At 42.3% G+C, this 25,705-nt stretch overlaps 1 protein-coding gene across 1 annotated transcript in view; it reads right to left on the bottom strand.

Annotated features, from left to right (window-relative positions):
- MDN1 (midasin AAA ATPase 1) overlaps nt 1–25,705 on the bottom strand; it is a 152,231-nt gene that overhangs the window by 95,556 nt on the left and 30,970 nt on the right. Inside the window, exons 11-25 of the mRNA XM_045294316.1 lie at nt 25,017–25,112; nt 23,273–23,385; nt 22,038–22,186; nt 21,238–21,298; nt 16,974–17,185; nt 15,939–16,042; nt 11,084–11,228; nt 10,100–10,196; nt 8,754–8,867; nt 5,058–5,205; nt 4,685–4,795; nt 2,197–2,348; nt 1,257–1,435; nt 605–813; nt 281–427 (exon numbers count right to left, since the gene is read on the bottom strand). Of these exons, the coding sequence (XP_045150251.1) occupies nt 281–427; nt 605–813; nt 1,257–1,435; nt 2,197–2,348; nt 4,685–4,795; nt 5,058–5,205; nt 8,754–8,867; nt 10,100–10,196; nt 11,084–11,228; nt 15,939–16,042; nt 16,974–17,185; nt 21,238–21,298; nt 22,038–22,186; nt 23,273–23,385; nt 25,017–25,112 (2,037 nt within the window). The remainder of the gene's footprint in view (nt 1–280; nt 428–604; nt 814–1,256; nt 1,436–2,196; nt 2,349–4,684; nt 4,796–5,057; nt 5,206–8,753; nt 8,868–10,099; nt 10,197–11,083; nt 11,229–15,938; nt 16,043–16,973; nt 17,186–21,237; nt 21,299–22,037; nt 22,187–23,272; nt 23,386–25,016; nt 25,113–25,705) is intronic.

Raw genomic sequence — 25,705 nt, 5'->3', positions numbered from 1 at the left:
AATATTTGATTTACAAATAAGGAATCCTACTTCGCGGAATTTCATTTATCACGGTAGGGTCTAGAACCGATTAACCGCGATAAACGAGGGTTCACTGTATCAGTAATGGAATACATTCTTAACCCAAGATCCTTACACTCTACTGTTGGGGGAAGGGTGGACTTTTATTTGCACTAAAAACAGCTGTCAAACTTGATCACCGAATCTAATCAACACACTCCACTTAAAACTAAGTGAAAAAACAACAACAACTAAGTGCAGTGATGAGAACACAAAATACCTGAAGGTCCAGCATTACTTTAACCAGCTTGCTGCAATAGGAGGGCGGCAAACTACACCGTTTGTGCAAGATGGTTTCCAACTCAGAACTAGGCAATTCATCAAAGTGCAGTTCCACAAACCGGTTCCTGAAAGCTCTAGAAAGCACCTGGGAAACGCACAGAAGGAAGATGGTAAGAAGGGCCTGTCCATCTAATTTCCAGATGGAGACCCTGCTACTCGCCACAAAGAAAATCGCTCCAACAGATGCACACAACAGATGCGCTCCAACAGATTTATGGCTCAACGCAACAACAAACGGAAGAGGAAGGGGGAAGCCACACACCTTTCTGCCCCCGTACAGTCCTGGGGGATTCTGAGTGGCAAACAGCATGAACCGAGGGTGTGCTCTCACAACCTCCTGTGTCTCTGCGATGAGCAGTTCACGGTTGTCATCCAGGAGCCGGTTCAGTGCCTCTAACACATCCGTAGGGGCCAGATTTAACTCATCCAAAATGATCCAGTAGCCCTTTCTCATAGCATCAATAAGCACACCTTGGAAAACATAATAAGCACTGAAAATAAATTCATAATTCAGTCCACAGCTTTTAAAACGGGTCTGTACAGACCAGCCAAGTCTCCATTCCCATTACATTTCAAAGTCACTCTGCACTCAGCCCTACATCTCACCACAGATTGTGCCCTGCATGTCAAGAAAGCTGTTTCCAAAAGTCTTTCTTCTGACTAGAGTCAAGACGAACAATATATTAATTCACCACTTCTCATAACTACCCCAGGGCTCCCTCTGTCCAAGGTTCATCCCATTCCTTTGAGTTCAACTCTACTCTTCAAAACCTGGGCCTGGACAACTTTTAATTAACTTACAGGACTCGGGGGACTCGATGCCATCACCACCACCCATACTGCCATGGAAAAGCTGAAGAATGGTCACTTGGGGAGCTGAGTCAACATGAACGAAGGGAGTGGAATTAGCCTACCTTCTTTAAACACAAGCTTCCCTGAGGCATCCGAGGTGTAGCACCCCATATATTCCTGAATGTCGGTGTGTTCGTGGTTGTTAATGCGCACACAGTGGTTTCCCGTAGCAGCAGCCAGCCACCGAATTAGGCTTGTCTTACCAACCGATGTCTCTCCCTGAATCAGCACTGGGTAAGTTCTTTAAAGAATCAGCCAATAAAAGCAATGAAAGTGGGGAGGCACAAAAAAAGAAATGAGAAAAAAACAAACAGAATTAATCTAAGCAATGGCAGAAACAAGAAAAATGGTCTCATTTAACACTATCATAAAAACATTTTTCTATACTCCTAAACTCTTAATGGAGTGTTGCTCAAGTCCTGAAAAGACTATCTAAAATAGTTCCTTGGAAAGATGAAGGAGACAGCCATGTCCGCACTCTCACCGCACTCGAAGGAAACGGTGAGTAGCATCGATGGTTCTCACTGATTACAGAGCAGGTGGCAAGTGTTCATCAACACAACCCTCTAGGGCAGCGGTTCTCAGCCTGTGGGTTGCAACCCCTTTGGGTGGGGGGGATCAAACAGCCTTTCACAGGGGTCGCCCAATTCATAACAGCAGCAAAATTACAGTTATCAAGTAGCAACAAAAATAATTTTACGGTTGGGGGGTCAGCACAACACGAGGCACTGTATTAAAGTGTTGCGGCATTAAGAAAGTTGAGAACCACTGCTCTAGACGAGAGCAACTTTGAAGGTTGAAGGGAAACACAGACTGTGTCAGTATTGTTTCCACAGAAGGTACAACTACAAACAGTGCTGCCATCCAGTAGAAAAGTCTTAATAGTGACTTTTTTAAAAGGCAGTATTCAGTTAGCAAACGAGTAGTCACACAGCACTTTTAAATGAAGAACGTTAGACTGGAAAGTCCTCAGTGGGCACGTGGAAGAGAAGTGCCACACACCCTGCAGAGACCACTCGGACTACATCCCCCAGGTTCAGCTTGACAGATGACGTGAGAATGTATGTCTCATCAATGGTGGGCTCTTTGTCTCCAACTGATATCCAGTAACCCTCAACCTGGATAAGACGGCCTCCTTTTGGTTCTGGAATAGGCTGGAAGATAAAACCAAGAGACAACGTAACTCACAATCCACGACAACTATGGCATTCTTTCAGAGAGGGGCGTAAAAGCAGGAAAAGTTGTCATCAAGAATGCTACCTTTTAGCAGATGGACATTGGGCCTCTACTCAAGTACTCCCTCAATGCAAAAACACTTTGTTCTATTAAAGTGACATTCCAAGATGCTCACCTTCCTGATATGATCGCTGAAGACAAAGTGGGTCCACAAGCAAATGTGGTGTAGAAAGCTGATGGTGCCAGGCTATCAAAAGATATAGCATCTGGGGTCTTAAATGCTTGAAAATAAACAAGAGGCCATCTAGCTGAGAAGCAGCAAAGCCCACATGGGAGGAGCACACCAGTCTGTGTGATCACGAGGTGTTGATGGGATCAGGTATCAGACATCAAAGAACAAAAAATCATAGCATTGAGAATGAGGGGGGAAATGCAGAGTGGAGACCCAAAGCCCATCTGTAGGCAATTGCACATCCCCTTACAGAAGGGTAGTGGGGAAGGGACAGAGCAAGTCAGGGTGCAGCAACGAAGAAGCATACAACTTTCTTCTAGTTCTTTAATGCTTGCTCCGCCCCCCTACCACTATCATGATCCCAGTTCTGCCTTCCAAACTCAGCTAGACCACAGGATGCACACTGGTTCAGATAAGAACTGGAAAGCCAGGTAATCCAAGACAAATAAACCCCTCATAACCAATACTGAGAGTGGCGATACCAGGAGGGGAAGGGGAAACTGATCACAAAGATCTACATATAACCCCCTCCCTGAGGGACAGACACCAGAAAAGTGGGTGAATGGAGACGTTGGACAGTGTACGGTATGCAAAACAATAACAACTTATAAATTCTCAAGGGTTCGTGAGGGAGGGTGGGCGGGGAGGGAGGGGGAAAAATGAAGAGCTGATACCAAGGGCTCAAGTAGAAAGCAAATGTTTTGAGAATGATGGCAACAAATGTATAAATGTGCTTGACACAATAGAAAGATGTAGGGATTGTGATAAGAGTTGTTTGAGCCCCCAGTAAAATGATTTTTTTTTTAAATGCTACCATGTTCACGGTGTGTTCAACAGTAAAACCTATGGGCTTGGGGGATGAAAACAAAATGTTGACATATACTAGTTTTTTTGATTGTTTGTTTTTATATATACTAGTTTTTAAAATGAGGTAGAGGTAGGTGGGTTTGGGGGAAAATTTTAATCAAAACAATTTCGCAAAGTACTTTATACCTCAATTCTGTTCTCTCATGTTCTACTAAAATTAGTCATTGTTACACTGAGGAATGTGGTTTTACATTCTTACACTCCGTATCACCTTAAAGACATTAAAAATAATGTTGAGCCTCCAGAAAAATTACACTATTAAGAAGGTATAATGATCTATCCACAGTATGGTAGGTACAAACTATTAAGTTGCACTATCTTAAATTGTCATACTTTAATAAACTTCAAAAAATGATCAAGTAGTGATAAATTAATAGTCACACAAAAGCATTTCTACAACAATTGGTCCTCTGATGAATGTTGTTATTTCGGGTACACTTGAAGCTTCTTCATTGAGGTAAGGGGTATGGAGAACAGTCTTCAAGAACACACACCAAACATTAGCAAGGAGGGGAAACAGGTAGCAATTGTTAACAGGTAAAGAGAATCTGAGCCTTTTGGCGTTTTTACAATGACAAATATTTATCCATGAGCTAATTGAATCTTTAAAAGAAAAAAAAAGGGCTGAGTTTAAAATGATTCTAATAAAATAAAATGATTCTAAGGCCCAAGAGTCCTCTCTTCCTAGAGAGAAAACAATCAACATGCAACCAAGCTAAGAGGTGAGACAGTTTCTCTCAGTCTTGTTTAGAACTGTGCTATTCTGGGAAAATCAGAAGGAAATCAGGCAGATAAATCGTAGTGAGATTACCGTGCAGCCATCAACGGAGACAATGTGTCCAACAGAGGACAAGGCACACAGATCGATCTCAAGACTAAACTATCCAGGGTGCACTTAACCCTAACAAGGGATACTCCTACAAGAGGTTTCCATTTAAATTAAATACTTATAAGAATGTATCTCAATATTTTGAATGCACAGTAAAATAAAATACATAAATGATTTACAGGGATTAGAGGGTTATCTCTAAGAGCAGGAATATGGGGGAATTTTCACTATTGGTAAAGATTAAATGTGTAAATTTTTTAAACAGTATATATCTGTAATTACTGGGGTGGTGGTGGTGTTGTAAGACACAAGCCAGCGGAAAACATGGTAGTTCAGCCTTTCATTCATGAAGTAAACAAACAGCCCCTAATCAGAAGATCGCTTACCTGCTTCAGCAGACTTTTGACATTGCCAGAGATGATGTGCTGGCAAATGAGCTTCTGAACTATGGGGTAGGAGGCCCTGTCAAGCTGGGTTAGGAAACCCAAACAAAAGCCCTAGGGAAAAAAAAACACAAAATATGCCTAACATTAAATACCCTTCTACAGTAACAGGCCAATTTACTTCAAGAGAATGATGCAGCCTCTAGTGTGCTGCTCATTCCCAGAACAACTTTGAAACGTGCTAACAGGCCCAAGGAGGGAAATGGTGATTGTGGTGTGCCCTGTTGGGGATTATCAAGCTGGAGAGTGTGGCTTGCCCTCTCCTCTGGTGAGTCCAACCACCGAACCCCTCTCCAAAGACAGACTTGATAAAGACCTCATAGAGCGAGCGCTGGACGCTGCCACATGGATTGGAGGCTGCAAACCGCAGGGCCCTGCAGAGTGTCCGAAGGCTGTAATGGGGTCTGTGGCCAGTCCCATCCACCAATTTGGTCCCAGATTCTTTCCGCACAATTGTGTAGAAGCTACAAAGAGGATACAATTCAGGTGACTTTAGTACCCAGGAAGACTGATTATTTCCCTGCTGTTCCCATTTCTCTACAGAAGACCCAAAGAACGTCTAAGCAGATTTTAAATGGTCAATCTTATACACACAACTTCCTAGAGCATGCATCAAAACCTCTTAAGGAAAATGCTTAAATCTATTGAACCTGAGCCCTGGTGACGCAATAACTAAAGAACCCAGCTACTAATGAAAAAGTCAGAGGTTCAAACCCACCAGATGCTCTTTGGCAAAAGACCCACACCTTTGGGAACCCTGCAGGACAATTCTACTCTGTCCTCTAGGATCACTATACTCTCAGACTATCTTTCCAAGCAGTACAACGAAGATCTAGCAACTTCCTTTGGGAAACTAGAAATGCAAGATGCAATTTCTGACAAAAATATCCTGAATGAGGTGAAAAGCTTTCTGTCTCATAAGGAAAAGATGTGGAGGAGCCCTTAACAAGAACTGACTGAGTATAAGCCCAGAGTCAGCTCAAATGTGATAGATACGTGAATCCCCTATGTGATCCGTAAGATGCTAGACCAACATCTACCACCACAGTAGTTCTAAAGGCTGTGCACATGGTAACATCAGTAAAGAGCAGGAAGATGTGGCCGTTTCTAGTGGAGAGGTACAAAAAGACTTCAAAAAGTTTGCAGAAAGGAGCCCTGCTGGCCCTGTGGATCAGATGTGGGCTGCTGATCAAAACATGTGCAGAAAGGCAGGCCTGCAGTATGTCGTGTGATTTCTTGACTGCTGCTCCCACAAAAGTGGATTATGGAGCTCAGCAAGATTAAATTCTTCACAACTTTAATCTTTTCTTTGTTTATTATCTATTGGTCCAGCTGTGAGGATCTGGGTTTCTTTACACTGAATTGCAACCAACATTGAAGGCTGTGGCGTTTGAGCTTCATCAGCAAGAGCTTCAAGGAGGGAATGACATGTGCTGGCTAGCTGACGCCTGGCCATCTGGCCTTGGCAGAGTTTGCGACCATTCCCACCCAAACAACATAGATGTGAGTAGAAAGCAGGTACCTCCTCCTCCCATGTGGGTGTCTTATGACTGCCCTAACAAATTACCACACTTAACTGACTTCAAACAGCACAAATCTATTCATGGTCTTCCCGTTCTAAAAGTCAGGTGGTCTTCTGAAGTGGGCTTTGGGAGGCACAATCAAGGCACTGAGGCTCTAGTGAAGAATCTATTTCCTTACAGTTTTCAGCGTTTAGAAGTTGTCTGCATTCCAGAAATCTCAACACTCAGCTTTCTATTCAATGACTGCATTTCTTTCTCTAACTCTACTTCCCCCAGGTAAGGACACTGCTCACTCAGCTAATCCAAGATAATAGCTAAATCTCAAGGTCCTTAACTTAAATCACATCTGCAAAGTCCTTTAGTTACACAAGATAACATATTCATAGGTCCTCGGGAATAATATGCAAATGGCTTTGTGGGGGAACACCCTCTCAACAAAATCTGGTAGCTATTATTAGGGGAGGGAGAAATAGGGGCCGTGTAGATGAACTTGGATTCTAGTTTCCAGTTAATGTATTAGGTAGTGGTGTGATTTAGCTGTGTAACTTAGGTCTTAGTTTCCCCAGCTGTAAAATAAAGAGATCATCAGGTGACAAACCTGCATAGGTTCTTCTGTCAAATCATTTATTAACTAATAGACTGACAGCGTCTGAAACAGTGAGAGCCCGGGGAAGTTGGGACTTCCAACCATTGCTGGTGGGAATAAATCTTCTGAGAAAATACACTATACTATTTACTAAAATTATAAAATTTTATGCCCTTTAATCCAGCACACAGAGGGAAACTCTGTCAAAATATAAAAAATAATATTTCTAGGGATTTTAAATTCTTTTTTTCTTTGCAGAAAAATTGAAATTAAAATGGAACTTTTCTTACCAACCAGATGGGAAATATTTTAGAATAAATTATGCAATTCCTCAATTTCAGATATTCATGATTAAACACTACAAGAACATTTGTAGTCAAATATTCATCACAGATGAAATGCTAGTTCCTACTGTGAAATGAAGTGGGATTTGGCTGGCATCTTTGCAAATCTAACTATATCTCACCAGTAAAACACAGAAAGAATCTACATTCCAGAAGCAAGTTACTACGTAGAGAACAGTCACAACTTGTAGTATCAACATTTTACAAGAGCCCCTGGTTTAACCCCCCACTGTTCTATCTATAGCTTCTTGAAATTTAACTACACACATTTTTGTCCAAATATTCTTGTCTCACAAATTTAGGATGTGGTACACTGAACCACTTTACTGTTCGTGGTGTAGTGTGGGTCACTCAGTTCATTTTGACTTACATCAGCTCCATATAACAGAGGGGACTTGCCCCAGGGGGTTTCCTACGCTGTAATTGTTATGGGAACAGAATGCCAAGTTTGTTATCCACAGGACAGCAGGTGAGTTTGAACCACCAACCTTTCCATGAGCAGTCAAGTGCTAAACCACTGCGTCGACAGGAAGCCAAATGGAAAGCATTTTGAGCAAATGCGTCCTGGGCTAATCTATTTGAAGCAGGACTCAGGGAGTCAATTGGAAAGCATTTTGAGCAAATGCGCCCTGGACAAATCTATTTGAAGCAGGACTCTAGGCTCCATTCTGTAGCTCATATTGCTTTATTTTAATCACAACCCAAAGTTGCATTACACGTGTCCTTCTTTATTACTTATCTTCTCCTCCATATTTAAAGTTTCATAAGGAGAACCAAATTTAATGATTATTAACTACTCTATCTCAAGCTCCTGAGCACTAAATTATTTTGTTTAAAAACTGAATGAACCAAAAATAAACCCTAAAACACTAACGTAATACTATTTCAATATTTTAACAGCGTCCATTATTTCTTTCTAGAAGACACAGAGAAGGTTATCTAACGTGTCCGAGATGACATAATTCATTTCTGACAAAGTCAACACTGACGTCTGGTTGTCAGACATAAAAGACGGAACAAAGTACATATAAAAACCAGAAGGAAACAAAGTAAAATCACTAAGCCACACAACTACTCTATAATATAATTATACAGGTAAGCCTCTGTTAACTCCAAACTCAACTGCATCAATTATATGAAACTGCTACTTTCCCACAAATGGGAAAGTAAGACTTTGTCGAGACATAAAATTTTAAGTCGGGTCTACGAAAATTTACATGAAAAAATTACATTTCATTCAGAAATTCAAACTCTTAGCCAAGAATACAAAAGTAATAAGAGAACACTATCTACTTGTTTACACATCATCATAGGTAGCAACAATTCAGAGCTTCCTAGGAAAAATGCAAGAGAGTTCATATAAAGTTCCAACCTTAAAATAGAAATCCAAATAATATTGCTCCACCAATCTTTTCTGGTTAGAAGCAAAAAACAAAAATCAACCAACCAACCAAACAAAAAAACAGAGAAAGCGAGACAAGAGTCAAGTACATGTATAAATGCACATATATATTTTTTTAACCTGGGGAGATGGTTTACAGACACACAATCAAACTTACTTTATGATTCCTTGGACAGTGCTCTTGCTCACACTCAAGCCCTTCAGGTAATCCACAATAAGAATCTGTAAGTCTTCTTTACCTTCCAATTCTTCCACATAAAGCTCTGTGAACCTATAAAGAATTAAAACTATCTTTTAAGAAGTTAATCCAGCTATTCTAACAAAAACAATAGAAAAACAAGAGCCATTATGCAAACTCATTTTAACTGCACAATGAATACACATCTTTTGACTTGAAAAATACTGTCCAAAATAAATAAAAAGATAATGTAGATGCTACCAAAACTACTCCCTTTATTACTTCTTATACAAAATGAGGTCTTCTAAAAAGCCATTGCAAATGAAACAGCTATAAAATTAAGATGAATTTATACTCATATTTTTCTTATCTTTTTTCTTTTCCCACTGTGGTGGCAATCCCAGGAACACAAGAATTTATACTCGTTTTAAGGAGGCACATATGTATGAGAAAGCTGACGGTGCCCGGCTATCAAAAAGTATAGTGTCTGGGGTCTTAAAGGCTTGAAGGTAATCAAGCGGCCATCAAGCTTAGAAGCAACAAAGCCCACATGGAAGAAGCACACCAGCCTGTGCGGTCACGAGGTGTCGAAGGGATCACGTATAGGGCGTCATCAGAACAAAAAATCTTACCATAGTGAATGATGGGGGGAGTGCAAAGCCCATTTGTAGGCCACTGGAGATCCCCTTGCAGAGGGGCCTCGGGGAGGAGACGAGCCAGTCAGGGAACGATACAGCAGTGATGAAAAATACACTTTCCTCTAGTTCCTAAATGCTTCCTCCCCATCCCACTATCATGATCCGAATTCTACCTTGCAAGTCTGGCTAGACCAGAGGATGTACACTGGTACAAGTAGGAACTGGAAATACAGGGGATCCAGGGTGGATGATCCCTTCAGGACCAGTGGTGTGAGTGGCGATACTGGGAGGGTAGAGGGAGAGTGGGTTGGAAAGAGGGAACCGATATGTGACCTGCTCCCTGGGGGATGGACAACATAAAAGTGAGTGAAGGGAGACGTCAGACAGGGCAAGATATGACAAAATAACAGTTTATAAATTATCAAGGGCTCATGAGGGAGGGGGGAGCGGGGAGGGAGGGGAAAAATGAGGACCTAATGCCGGGGGCTTAAGTGGAGAGGAAATGTTTTCAGAATGACGAGGGCAATGAATGTACAAATGCGCTTTACACAATTGATGTATGTATGGATTGTCATAAGAGTTGTATGAGCCCCTAATAAAATGATTAGGAAATAAAATGACTAAAAAAAAAAAAGAAATTTGATTACGTTAATATGACCAATCAATAAATTGTAAAATGTCTCTCACCTGTTTCTTATTCCTGGTGGGAGATTTCTTTTGCCCACATCAGTTGCTGGATTCATGCAGGCAAATAGACGGAAGTCAGGATGTCGAACTAATGGTTCTGTTAAGAAAAATGTGTCACTTTTCAACAGCTTAAAAAAATCAATTGATGGGAACACATGTACAAATGTGCTTGACACAATGGATGTATGTATGGATTGTGATAAAAATTGTACGAGCCCCCAATAAAATGATTTTAAAAAAATCAATTGATCAGCCAGTCTCCCAGGGAAATTCTAACTACACAAACTCCTAGCCCTAGCAACCTGGCCTCAGGTTGTTGCTACGTCGCCAGATATTCAAACCTACTGAACAAACCTGCTGTGTGGTCGAACCATCTTTGCCATTCCTGAACCTCACTGAAATCCCTGTCCAAACCCATGTATACAACTCAACCATAGGCTGCCATTCTCCACCCTGTTGTGTGGACGTTCACTATTGTTTCTTTTACCACCTATCGATCTGTGAAGATTGTGCCACTGTATATGCATATCCAGTGCCTGCAACCCATATACCTTGGTAAATTATGTTTATTGGCTCCTAGCACTACTCACATTGTCTAACAAAACTACAGTGCAGTTTACAGTAGGATAACTAGCTGAAAGAATCAACAATTTCCATTGAGAGACCCATATACATCCACCATATAAATTCATCCAATGAATCTTATTCTAAACCACAGCTTCGAACCAGTTCATTCCAGTCCAACCCCCGTTGAGAATTTCTATTTCCATTCCATTTCAAATATACTGAATCAGAACCTATATCTTAGCAATAACCTTGATTTGGATCTAAAGGATAAACCTAGGAATTTGTTCATCTGAAGGCATACGAGATGATAATCACCCTCAACCAGGGGTCAAACTGGAAAGAACCAGTCCCTAGGCCTGCTCTACACTGGCCAAAAGGCTTGGCATTGCCTCAACATACAAGGGGGCCTATTGCTACCTGTGTCTCCTCGATCCAGCAACACCAGGGAGCCCATGGATCCCTCAAGTAAACCACTCAGGCACTCTAATGTTTCTGGAGCAGCCAGATTAATCTCATCCAGCAAAATCCATTCTCCTTTCTTCACTGCCTGAGCTAATGTGCCCTAGAAGAAAAAAGTACAATGTTAAGAATTCATTTCAAACAAAGACACACTCACAAAAAGCAATTATACAGCCAAGGTTAGAACTGTAAGAGTAAACCTCTCCCAGGCCTTCACTGCCCTCAGGTCTGCCGAGTAAGGCTTCATTAGCTGTTTTAATGTCCAAAAGGGTCGAGGGAATAGCTCTGAGCCTTAGATGCAATAAACGCTATCTTCTTAATATATGGATACTCAGGTATGAGCTAAATGGCTATCTGAAAAACAAAACTCACTGTTATCAGTCCATTCTGTCTCACAGGGAACCTATAAAACTACTCCATAGGGTTTCCATGGCGATAAATCTTTACAGAAGAAAACTACCTCATCTTTCTCCAGCACAGCAATTGGTGGGTGCGAACTGCTGACACTGTGGTTAGCAGCAGGTTAGCAGTACAACGATTAGCTCGGTATGCCACCAGGACTCCTTCAATGGCTACGAGAGGCACTAAAGGTACATCCAGAGTCAGGTTATGAGAATGTCAAGATCAGCTAACTGGTCAAGCAACCAGAGTGTACAGCGGTGCTTTCTCCATTGCCAGAGAAGATCTAAATCCGATTTCCACACTGTGGCTTCAAGAGAGGCGTTTCTCTCTCATTGTTGTGGACAGGTGCATCAAAGTGGTTCAGATTCATAGTAATGGCATGTGCAACAGATGAGACACTGCCTGGTCCTGCGCCATCCTCACAAGTGTTACTACGTTTGAGCCCACTGAAGTTATTAAGTTGCAGCCACTATGTTAATCCATCCTCTTCAAGGTCTTCCTCTTTTTCGTTGTGCTTACACTTTTCCAAGCATGACATCTTTGTCCAGGGACTGGTCTCTCCTGATAGCATGCCCAAAATATGTGAGACAAAGTCTTGCCATCCTCTGTACACTGGTACAGATAGGAACTGGAAACACAGGGGATCCAGGGCAGAGGATCCCTTCAGGACCAGTGGTGTGAGTGGTGATACTGGGAGCGTAGAGGGAGGGTGGGTTGGAAAGAGGGAACCGATTACAAGGATCTGCATGTGACCTCCTCGATGGACAACAGAAAAGTGGGTGAAGGGAGACGTCGGACAGGGCAAGATATGACAAAAGAATAATTTACAAATTATCAAGGGTTCATGAGGGAGGGGGGAGGGGTAAGAGGGGGAAAAAAACGAGGACATGATGCCAGGGGCTTAAGTGGAAAGCAAATGTTTTGAGGATGAGGGCAATGAATGTACAAAAGTGCTTTACACAATTGATGTTTGTATGGATTGTGATAAGAGTTATATGAGTCCCTAATAAAACGATAAAAAAAAAAGATCACCCGAGCTCTAAAAAACAATGTCTTGCCATCCTCATGTCCATACTCTGGGTCTACTTCTGTCAACATAGATTTGTTTGTTCTTTCGGCAGTTCATAGTACAGCCAACATTCTTCACCTGCACTGTGATTCAAATGCACTGATTCTTACCTGGTTCTACTTATTCAATATCCAACTTTGGCATGCATATGAGGTAACTGAAAATAATACCACAGCTTGGGTCAGGCACTCTTAGTCCTCAAAGTGAAATCCTCACTCTTCAATACTTAAAATTCAAGCCTCATTGAAAGCATGAGCAAAGAACAAGGCTCCGGGAATTGATGGAGTACTAACTAAAGTCTTAAACAAGCTGATGACGCATGGGAAGGACTCACTGGTCTATGCCAAGAAATTTGGAAGACAGCTACCTGATCAACTGATTGGAAGAGATCCATATTTTTACCCATTCCAAAGAAGGGTAACCCAATAGATTTCACAAATTACAGAACAGTGTTATTGATATCATGTGCAACTAAAACTTTACTGAAGAACATTCAATAATGATGGTAGCAATCCACTGACAGGGAGCTGCAAGAAATCCGGTGGAGATTAAGAGAACGTGGAAGAAGGGATAGCCCTACTAATGTCAGGGATATCCCTTGGCTCACTGAAGAAACTACTAGGAAAGTTTTTACTTACGTTTTCTTGGCTGTGCTCAGAATGAAACTGTACATGGATCAAGAAATAATTGTGAAAACAGAACAAGGGAATACTGCCTGGTTTAAAATCAAGAAAAGTGTGTTGTCAAGGTTGTATACTCTACTCAAATGGATTCAATGTGCTGTGTGAATAATCAGAGAATAGCTGGACTGTATGAAGAGCCCAACATTCGGACTGTAGGAAGGAGACATCATATATATATACGTCACCTTCAGTACGCAGACGGCACCCTCCTGCTTGCTAACAGTGAGGACTTGAAGCACTTGCTGACGAAGACCAAGACTGCAGCCTTTAATATGGATTAAAACTCAATGTGAAGAACACAAAACCCTTACAACTGGACCAATAGGTAACATCATGGTAAATGGAGAAAAGTCTGAAGTTGTCAAGGATTTCATCTTGCCTGGACCCATAACCAGCCCTCATGGAAGCAGCAGTCGAGATCAAACGTGTATTGATTGGGAAGAGCTGCTGCACAATACCTCTTTAAAGCGCCATTTCCAGAGCAGTCAAAAATACATCTTAACACTCGCCCCTGTGAAGAAAAGTGTGGCAAACACACAAGATGGCACCTGGATAGCAGGAAAAATAGCATCTCGGCCTTTTAGACCTGTCTTTATATAAACAGCCATCGAAGTGAGGCATCAACTACGTCCACGTGTAAGAAGCACACGGGCCTGTGTGATCCAAAATTTGCAAGTAATAAAAGCCAAATTCGAAGGAGGGAAGGAGATCAGAGCTTAAACTCTGAGCATTGGTTTGCAGAAAGCTAAGGATGGCAGTGGAAGCCCCACATCCATTTGCAGGGTCCCCACATGGATTAATCATCTGGCGAATTCCCTCTGACCATCGCCCAGAAGAGTAAATAACTTTGCTGTCAGACAGAGCACCGAGAAGTTGATTATGACGGATGTACTTAGGTTAAAATATAACACCGTTTGAGCTCCTTTTTGACACATTTTTAAGCTGTTTCAGTTTCTAATGCTTTGTTCTCTTTTTGAGATTCTTCTGTTTTCTTTTGTTATTATTGCTGGAGGTTTTTGGGTTTTGTTGGCTTCCTGTTTGGGTTCGTGTAATTTTCTATATATGAACTACTCTACGACAGGTAAATAAATATAAGGAGGACACTCACAACAATGAGAACAAGAGTATGTCCTGGAATTGATAGTGGTAATGACTGAACAACTCTTATTACTATGGTGGAATGATTAAATTGTACAATATGTGAAGTATATGCCAATAAAACTATTTTACAAATAAATAAAAGTAAAATAAAATCCTAAAATCCACTGAAATTACACAGCATACACGAAATTTGACGAATTTTAAATTGGTTTATACCAGTGGTTCTCAATGCTGCGAACCTTTAATACAGTTCCCCCTCATGTTGTGGTGACCCCTCCAAACCATAAACTTATTTTTGTTGCTACTTCATAACTGTAATTTTGCTACTGTTACGAATCGGGCGACCCCTGTGAAAGGGTTGTTCTACCCCTATACTTTTGTCTTCATGCTGATCCTAACAAATATTCTTCTATAGCTATTTTTAAAAAACAGAACAAAACCAGTAATACTCTGATGTAGTGTAGTATTAATAGAGTACTTGACGTTTTAATTGACTATTTCATTAAGTGAACAATTTAATCAAGGATTCCTTAGAAAAATCCTGGTGAAAAAGATAAAATTATAAAACAGAATTTCAGTTTCAAGAAATTCAGAAATCATGGAACGCTTGAAACTGTTGTCCTGTCTTTAAACTTTAAGCCCAAATAGCCCACATTATCTTCTTTAAATCAAGCAACAGTTTAACTAGTCAAGAAGCCTGCCTCGGGAATTGTGCTCCTGTAAGAACCATCTGCATGGTTCCAATGCACAGCAGCCGGTCAAAGATTCCCCAGGAGGCGGAGGGAGCAAGGAGGATGGCTGTTGGAGGAACACTCAGAGAAGGGAGGGAGACTGACCGCACCACTGCCAGCACGGGACCCTTCACACGACCGGTTACATGAGACAGCTGCCGCACTGGCCGGTGCTTTCCTGTGCGTGTGAAGGAGCAGCCAAACGTTTGTGGGACATGGGGTTAAAAGATAACGGAAGTTTTCCGTGAACGTCTAGATGTACTCTCAGCAGCCAGTTTTAATTTGTTAACTGGGGAACGGATACGGGGCCTTGCCTCTCTGTCTTAGACAGATACACAAAAGAGGCTCTGTAAAATATGTTGTTATTATTGTTGGGTGCCATTAAGTCCGTTCCGACCCATAGTGATCCGATGCCCAGCAGAACTAAACACTGCCCAATCCTGCGCCATCCTCACAATGGTTCCTCTACCTGAGCCTTTACTGCAGCCCCTGTGTCAACCCGTCTCACTGCCACCCTACTTCACCAGGGACTGGTCTCTCCGGACATGTCCAAAACATGTAAGATCGAACAAGTCTTGCCATATAGGGTTCACTATTTACCTCCAACTACCTCGTTAAAAATAAATAAATAAGCACGATGCTCATGAAGCCTTATAAATTCGAATGTTTTTTTATAAAATCATCGCCTCAAAACATTATTTCATTAAATCTTAAATGGAAAGCACTAAAATATCAACATGAAGATAACACCAGACAGCAGCCTGCCTAGAATTTACACTTTTCAATACATCAGCATTCGTTAACTCTAAATAAGTGAAACAAAATACCTCGACAAAAGCAAACAGGAGGGCATTTTCGGTCATTTTCATCTGCTGTTGGGCGTGGCTGAGTCTCAGGCCGAAGGCTTCCCATTTCTCTTTCAGGAGCGGTCCTGGAAAAGAAAAGGGCAAGAAACAAGCACGCGCTTGAGTCGTGGATACACAGCTTTCCCAAGTCACCAGCTACTGGGCGACCTGCTCTCGTCCTCGCGCCCTCCTGTGTGACAGACAGACTGCTCCGGTGTCCAGTGGCTGATGTTTCTGTATACATCACCGCCAGGCCTTTCTGCTGAGCTACCTCAGGATGGACCGGAACTGCCAACCTTTCTGGTTAGCACCTGAGGGCACTGACCATTGACAACACCAGGAACACATTGGAACTTAAGCACACACAAGACAAGAGACACTCAGATGGTAAACATATTAAAAGTGTAAAATTAAGAAGTCTAAGCATGTACATAATTCTAAATACATCGGCGCTGTCAGGTAGGCGTTTGACTGCGAACTGCAAACTTGGCAATTCAAGATAAAAACGACTTTCTCCCATAAAGATTCGCAGCCTGGGAGATTCTATACAGTGTCACTAGGAGTCAGGGTCAATACGATGGCAGTAGGGTTTGTTTGGTTTTGTTTATATCAGCACTATACTAAAAGATATTCATTTGTAGAACTGTTAACTCATTTGTCTTCATGCCATCCTGTTGAAGTTGGTATTCTTATTCCCATCGTACAGCTCAGCAAACTTAACCAAGCTGCCAAGAGCCCTGAGCTGTGGGATACAGTGCTGTGAAGTGCCACCGTTTTACTAGTGAATGTGACCTACGGACCACGGCCAGGTGCGTGTACATCAGCACTACCTGTCTTTGTAGGAATCATGCCTCGAATCCTACGCTCATTAACACTTCACCCTATTGCCCCAATAAGTCCGATGAGTTGGAATGGGTATAGCCTTATTCTTCCGCGGCCCCCCGAACGCCTCTCCTGATTGTGCTAGCTGAGCCACCTCTGCATGCCCTCCTAGAGCGAGCCTGGGCCACATCTTACCAGTGTCGCCCTCTTTTCCATCCTTATGGACGGCCGACTTGTGAACATGCTGCATTAGTCTCAGGAGATCATGCCACCGTTTCTGCCGGTAACAGGTCTGAATGTGCCCCAAGAAAGTGAAGTTCTGCTTCTTGGAAAACGTCTGGGCAAACAGTTCCTCAAATCCCTCCCGTAAGGGTAGCCATATAAGCTTGTGGTCCACAGGTTTGTAACTGAAATGAAATGAAAGGTAAATGTGTCTCACCAAAACCAGAGAGCCTGGCCTGAAAACCAGGACTGAGAATCTCATCAAAAGCAGAAATACTACCAACACAAACTTCTAAAATCTCTCAGAAAGTTTTAAATTATAACCCATTTTCCTCACTGAAGCCCTTGAAAAGTCTATAATAAAAGTCAGTAATAATACTAGATAATAATGATGAAAAAACACAAATACCTACCTAACATTAGTAAATGGTATATTTAACAAGTTAAAATAAATACCATGTATAGGATTGGTAATAAATCATTTTTATTAAAAGTGAGTTTTTAAAGTTTCAAGACATTTTAGAAGAATATAACATTTGAAACTGAGCTAATTTCTGTGCAGAAGGCTACAGATGCCAGTGAGCGCCCAAAACCCATTGCAGAGTCCCCACGTGCTCTAGCCTCCAGGGACCCTGCTCTGACAACTGGCCCCGGAGGTGAACAGCCTGTCCACTAGCCAGCGAGCGCCAGAAAGTGGGCTAATGCAGATGTAGTTAGGTTCAAATGCAACACCTTACCATTCGTTTTCTCTTTGGACCAATTTTTAATTTGTTCTAGTTTTTAATATTTTCTGCTTACTTTTCTATTGAGGTTTTCCTATTTCATTTTGCTATTACTGTTCGGCTTTTGGTTTTATATTTTTCTGTATATGAAATCTAAGAGATGTAAATCTACAGAGACAGAAAACAGATGAACAGTTTCTTAGGGTTATGGCAGGGGAGGTTGGAGAGAAAGGGAGAGGTAAGAATTATAAAGAAAATGTCCTAAAATTGTTTGGGGTAATAATTACAGAACTCTTTTAAATATGACTAAACCAATGACTTGTATGATGAGTGAATTATATGTCAATAAAACTGTATTTTTAAAAAGAAACGGAATGTACACTTGGCCCGTGCATGCTCAACAGTGGTAATACCTTTCCCAAGGACACAAACATTAGTGTGTGGGGGGGGGTAGGGTGGGAATCTTCAATATTTTAATGGTTTGTGGTCTCGATAAAGCCATAGCTATTTTTCAGCATTTAATTTCTCTCCTATGCCTCAGCAGTTAGTGTCTCTACGTCTCTACGTAGAGGTAGGATCTTAGTAGTGTAAATTTAATTTTCCTGAGAGAATTGAAAGGAGCTCTGATGATGCTGTGGGCTACGGGTTGGGCAGCAGAGAGATGAGGCCGTTTGTCCCCGTGAAGATTTACAGCCTCAGAAAACCCAAAGGGCAGCTCTATTCTGTTCTAAAGGATTACGATGAGTCAGAATTGACTTGCTGGCATGAGTTTGATTTCGGGTTTGGGCAAGGTGACGAGGGTATAGGGGTAATTTTTAAATGTTTAAGCTGAGAAACACTACTCCAGTTAAAAGAGAAACTGCTGCACCAAGACTACTCAGTCACCATTTAGCGCCTTTCTGAGGATGGTTTTATCTGCTTCAGCCAAGTCCTGTGCCCTCTCCTGTTTTACATGGGATCTCTTGGGCCTTGCCCATCCCTGCCTCTACTGAAATGTACTTTACTTCTCCACTCGCAGATAGCATGAAGGTTTATGTGCTGCCTACAAAAAATCGACTTCAAATATAACAACAAAAATCAGTCAGAAATTAAATGAAAGGAAAAACACCAACACTGTGAAAAGCAAGTGGTTTATCTACCAACAGAATTCAGACAGCAATCTGCAGTGATGTAAGAAGTTCAAGAGTCTGGTGACTTTACTTTTAGAAAGTTTATCCTTAATAATATTTGCTTTAAAAATCAATCTATAGGATCCAGACTTGCAAACCAGAATAACTGTCTATAAACCCTTTTAACATATTTAATACATGTCAAATATATTGAGCATATATTATATGACATAATAAAAACAGATGGAACCAACTACTCATCCCAATAGGACTGCTGCTCCTTCCCTACCCATCTCCTAACCCAGTCTTCAATTTGCTTGCTCTGTTTTGTGTCTTTCCATCTTAGTATAAATCAGAATTCTTAACCAAGAGTAACCAAAATAGCTAAAATGCAATATACATGCACAGGTTATATTTGCACCCCTTTCCAGTAACATCAGAGTACAGTAAACAGGCATACTGCCAGTTATACAAAACATGAAAAGTAGAATACTCTCCTTTTGATAACTGATACAAGCTCTTAACAGGGGAAAATGAATGTATTAATTACTTCACCGAGCTGACAGCAAAACAAAGCCATAGTCACTGAAGAATCTGATCCCATCAATTCCATCAGGACGAGTAGGCTGCTGCGTGCTCGGTATATTTAAAACTACTTGCCATGGTTGACATTTTAAGACCACACATTCTTAAGAGAAATAGAGTCTGTACATGCTCCATTCATGCAAGATTAGTCCCATTTGAGTTCTGAATACTAAATAGTAAAATGTTACTGAAAACATACCAGTACACATAGTAGTGTAAATATGTCTGATTAAAATTAAAACAATAAGTCCCATATATGGATAAGAATACACTACCCAGTACCTCAATCAGAGACTAAGAAGATGAGTGGTGATTAACTAAACAAAAGTTAAGATTGAAACAAGACAGATAGAGCATTAAGGGAAAATAAAGGGAACGCAGAAGAATAAGAGAAATAAGCCCCAGCTAAGAGATGCGAAGCTGGAGATAAATGTAAAAGCTTTCACTGGCACACAGTTGAAGACATTAAGTCATGGGTTAGGTGGGCAAACAGCGGCAGGGTGCCAGCGGACGGCCCAGCCTCGGAGAGAAGGCAGGATCCCAAGCTAAGGACTGCAAGAGCCTAATGTGTCCTCGGGAAATGAGAGCTTTCCGGCAGACTCCACAAGGGCAAGGAGCACAGTAAATTCCATTATTTATGTCTTTAAAGATTTTTGTAAAGCACTAATTCAAAGTTAATTTAATGAGGCAGATCCCAATACAGTTCAGCCTAAGTTATGCCTAAAGCCTCCATCAGTTCTACATCCTTCAAGATGAGCTAAAGATGTGCACAAAACTAACCACCTCAAAATCACCACAGGGAAGCTGTGCATTTCAATGATCACAGTGGCGTCCCAAGAGCAACATCCCAGGAGCAATGCTTAAGCACTAAGAGCTGAGACAGGCACTCTACAGAGTGTTTCAGAGTCTGCACTGCAGGCACTTAGATAACTGGGCTGGGTTCACAGAAACTAATGGATTACATCCTTGCCTGCTTTTCCCCTGCCCATCCCACAGTGTGAGCTCTGAAAGCAAGGGTCTCGGGTGTTCTTTAAAATGAAGGGAAACATGCCCTACCAGGGAGCAACTCAAGAAATCCAATAAATATTTTGCTGGGGTCGAGAAAATAAGTGCCAGGCTTTGACTATTTATTCCCAGCCATGCTTTGAGTTTGATAAGAAAATGTTTGTGGGGAATCAAGGACGGATGATCCCTTCAGGACCAGTGGTGAGTGGTAATACCGGGAGGGTGGACGGAGGGTAGGGTAGAAAGGGGAAACCAATTACAGGGATCTACATTAAGGTGACCAGACGTCCCGCTTTTGGCAGCACAGTCTGATTTTTAACATTTTGTCCCGCGTTCTGCGGCATTTTAAAAAAGTCCCAATTTTTGGAAAGAATGCACGACAAGCTAGAGTATACGGTTTTCGACTGCCATGTGGCTATTTTGCCAGGACATGAGTTTTATCAATAGCGTCCCGATGGTGTCCCGTTTTACCAGTGTTAAAATATGGTCACCTTAATCTACATATAACCTCCTCCCTGGGGGACAGACAACAGAAAAGTGGGTGAAGAGAGACGTTGGACAGTGTAAGATATGACAAAATAATAATTTATAAATTATCAAGGGTTCATGAGAGAGGGGGGAGCGGGGAGGGGGGGGTGAGCTAATTTCAGGGGCTTACGTGGAGAGCAAATGTTTTGAGAATGATGAGGGTAACGAATGTACAAATGTGCTTTATACAATTGATGTATATATGAGCCCCCAATAAAATGATTAAAGAAAATGCTTGTGTTCAAGCAATGAATACAAAAGGCGGGGCGGGGATTAAGTAGCACTTACCCTCCAAGCAAGTCTGCAGTGTCACTTTGTTGGTTCATATTAACAACTCTCAAATGGTGACCTTTGAAAAAGAAAGGGGGAGAGGTAATTCCAAAATTTTAACATTAGTCACTCGTAGGGGGATAAGGATATGTAACACCGTGAAGTGTGTGTCCCCTTTGATCCTCCGTTTCACTTCCTTCCAGGAGTTCCAACCATTCACAATGTTTACAAAACGTTGAGAACTGAACAAATTACATGGAGATTCACTGTGGTATTATTACTGTGGTATTATTACTCCAGCTTCGCTATGTGAGAACACTAAGAAAAGCCCTGCCTTAAGTCCATGCCTATATATGATGACATAAACTAGGAATGCATCAATTATAGTATCTAAGATCAATTATATTATTCAGTCATCAAATACTATATGTGATATTACTAGTCATTCAAAACAATGAGACAGTTCTTCCCCGAGATTTGTTTAAACTGTTTAACTGGGTGCAATATGGAGAATATCATCCCATTTGTTTCAAAACAATAGCTACATGTATAACCCTTTGTTAGAATCTCCCCTCCCCGCTTGGTTCTCAGATGAGCTCACAATGCTGTTTGCGTCTGGATGTGGACTGCCTTATGGAGCTGAGAAAGGTAATACCAGTCTGTTCACTGCGGTATATTTCTGAGGGGAACGACTGCATGCAGAATGGCAGCATTTTTTAAACACTGGTGTTCCCTGGACATTTTTATTTAATAAAGGAGGGTGGAAGAGGCAGCCACTGTGAAAGGTTGATTGTCTAGAGGAGAAGTATTGCCCTTACCTGTAATGTGAGCCAAGTACTGGACAGTAGAGGTTTTGCCAGTTCCGGTCTCTCCCACGAGCAACACGGGCTCCCCTTTGCTGACACACACAGCAAGCTGCTCAATAAGAACAGAGGAGGGTCGTGTGGCTGCAAAAGTGAGCTTCTCTCTGCGGAGGGACAAAGCAGTCAGAAACCAGCCTCCATGCATCTGCTATTTGGAGCTACATTTCCCAAACTCACAAACAAGAATGAGAAGAAAGCTCAGAGCACCCATCTCCTTGCCCTAACAGATGTCATTCCTCTCTGCCATCGAGTTGATTCTGGCTCATAGTGACCTTACAGGACAGGCTAGAACTGGCCCTGTGGGTTTCCAAGACTGTAACTCTTTACAGAAGTAGAAAGTCTCATCTTATTCCCTCAGAGCAGCTGGTGGTCTTGAACTGTTGATTTTGCTGCAGCAGCCCAACATGTATCCTGCTACGTCTCCAAGGTTTCTTTACAGATGTCCTGACCACGTAAGAAGTACACAATTTGTCTTCCCTGCAAACACGAACTATTTATGTACCTGGTACTTTTCAAGGCTCTGTATAGCTTAAAGCACCAACAATAAACTATCTGTCCTAGCTGTATATCACCCTAGGAAATTTTCTTAACCTCTCAAAGTCTCGGTATCTTCACCTATGTGTCTAAAGTACCTAGTTCATATGATTATTATAACGCTACATGAAAAACAAAACCTTGCAAAAGCACTTAGCATCATATCCAGCCAGAGTTAAGTACTAAATGTTCAGAGGTTTACATAATCCCTGCCTTCAAGGAATTTGCAGACTAATTGTTAGGGCACAGGCTGACGTCCAACATTAACGTTGGAAATATCCTCAAATTAAAAACTCACTATCGAGTCAATGCTGTCTCAGGGTGACCCTACAGGACAGAGTAAAACTGCCCCTTTTGGTTACCGAGGCTATAAATCTTTATGGGAGCAGAAAGCCTCCTCTTTATCCTGGGGAAAAACTAATGGGCTTGAACTGCTGACCCTGTGGTTAGCAGCCCAACAACGGTCCACTATGCCACCAGGGCTCTTACATGAAGCACACTAGCCTGAACAAAAGCAAGGGCTCATCTCTGCTGATGCCAAGTCAAAAACAAGCATTCCCTTGTTCACAGACACACTCTGGAAACACAGTCACACGACATCTTCCAGCAGGCCCCAACCACCCCACGGTTCTCGATGAGCTCACAATCCCGTTTACCTCTGGATGTAGACGGCCTCACTTTGCTTCCGCAGAAGCCGCACACGTCCCACTTGCACATCTAGCTCATTGATCACAATTTCTGGTTTGTAAAGTTGACAGAAATATTCAGCCTGAGGGAAAGGAGAGTTCACGTAAAATTCTCATAATCTTCACAGATGTCCTGATGCATCCACTATCTCTTTACAAAGACGCCCTCTTTATTTCCACCATCAGCAGCTAAGCTGGTAGCTAAGTTCTTCTATCCTTCTCGAACTTCCTCCGACTTAAAAACAAAGCATGGAAGGGTACTTGCTCCTCCACCTTTAGTTGCAGTGTGGACTTCCACATGGGGCAGCAGAGGATGTTCAGAAAGCTGCTTTCCTGAAAGACCTGGGGAAAAGTTACGGAGTGCTGCTCCAGCTCTGTGCTCCTCTGCCTTCAAGTCCCACTAGACCGCAGGAGACAGCGGCCCCACGTAAACATGGGCCATCTGACGGCAGCTACAGCAGAAACAGATGCGGGACAGACACTGCTGGACATCGACCCAACTGCCCTTCCTCCTGTTCCTCACCGACCCAAAGGACCCAAATGTTGTTCAGGTCTGGCGCAGGAGTCAAGTGCTCAGAGAAGGCAAGCCCCTCCCCCCAAAAGGAGGGAGTACTGATCAGTCTAAGCCAGTCGTGATTTCATTCCCTTGCATATGATCACGGAGATATTTCTATATTGTTTAAGCCTCTTTTTACTAGGAAGCATGTTCTGTTAGCAGTAACCAAAACCATTCCAAGTGTTTCAGAAGTCAGAGAAGCCTCCCACGACTGAAGTCCAGACATGGGGCTTTAGAACAGGCATCATTCATGCAGGAGGCCAGGGCCGTGCCCTAAGATGGACCGAGCCCACCACTGCCACTGCCTCAGCCGAAAGAGCCCCGCTCCTCTACAAAATCCTTTCCTATCGCGAAAATGAGAAAATACTAGCAATGCTAACAATGACTCTAGCCCTCCAAAATGGCTCTATAGCCATTCACTGTACTTATTCAGCTTTTCTGAAGTTTAAAGATACTGATACAATGATTGGGAAAATGATACGGTACAAAATTATAGACAAAAACAACTCACTGCCGTCAAGTCAATACTGACTCATAGAGACCTGCCTCTGTGAGTTTCTGAGACTAACTCTTTACAGGAGCAGGAAGGCCTATCTCCCAAGGAGCCACTAATACAGTGGTTCTCAACCTTCCTAATGCGTGACCCTTTAACACAGTTCCTCATGTTGTGGTGACCCCCAACCATAAAATTACTTTCGTTTCTACTTCATCACTGTCATTTTACTACTGCTATGAATCAGGCGACCCGTTAAAGGCTACCCCCAAAGGGGTCACGACCCACAAGTTGAGAACCGCTGCACTAGTGGTTTTAAATCGCCTATCCTGCGGATCACGGCCCAACTTGTAGCCACTACACTCAGAAACAAGTGTTACTAAGTGCCAGTTCTGAGTCTACAGCCTATCGAATAAGTGCTCAGCACAACACTGGGTAATATGGTATACGCAAGGCATCGAACCTGAGAGAGCTCACTCAGGTTAGGTGTGGGAAGTGCTCCGAGAACTACCTCACGGAGGAGGTGTGCGAGTGCTATGGTCATGAGAGAACACAACGACATCGCTAATTCACAGAGCAGGCAGCCCTGCAACAGCTAGGTAAGGACCAGAGGCCAGTCACTCACCCAGGGGTCTTGCAACAGGAAAGGAAAAAGCACCACATACCTTTTTTTTGGAAATGTTTAATTTGCTTCCAATGACTTCTGCCATTTTAAGTCTGCTTTTATGCTTAGAAAGCATTGCTGTGAAACAGTCCAGAGCCTAGGAAGAAAACCAAGTGATTTTTAGAATACTGCATTTATCCCAGAGCATCACAAGGCTGGCTGGCTGAGGGTGGGATGCAGATGCAGCAGGAACTTCCTGCCGGACAAAGGGCCACAATACAACAAACATAAACTATTATCAACACACTGGCTCAGTGAAAAAAATGATAATAATAATAAAATAAAAGCCCATTTTGTAACTCCTAAAGCTTGGGTGAAGAACAGCGATTATTGTTAATGGATCATGGGGGCCGAAATGGCACCACAAGTTTATCTTTGAGCTATGACGGGAAACACTTGTGAGCCAGAGGAATCGCACACACCAGAGTAATCCGGTTCTCGGTCAAGCGGGCATGTGTCTCCCACCAAGGAAAGAGGAACACTGCTGTCAAGTCTGACCTGTTCTGCCCGGCGGGCTCGCGCTGCACTATGAACAACACTGTGCTCCAGTGCTGTCATCTGGGGAAAGTACATCACCACGCCTTTATTCTAAGGCACACTCGGGTGAGCTCAGACTGCCAGCGTCCAGTAAGCATCTGCACTACGCACACACTAACATGTCTTCTGATGGGACACAACATAAAGTAGCCG

Source organism: Echinops telfairi, unplaced genomic scaffold (genome assembly GCF_000313985.2).
Source record: "Echinops telfairi isolate 266 unplaced genomic scaffold, ASM31398v2 ScPeMD7_3533;HRSCAF=4204_0, whole genome shotgun sequence".
NCBI classification, from domain to species: Eukaryota; Metazoa; Chordata; class Mammalia; order Afrosoricida; family Tenrecidae; genus Echinops; species Echinops telfairi.
This window is presented reverse-complemented; position numbering and strand designations above follow the sequence as displayed.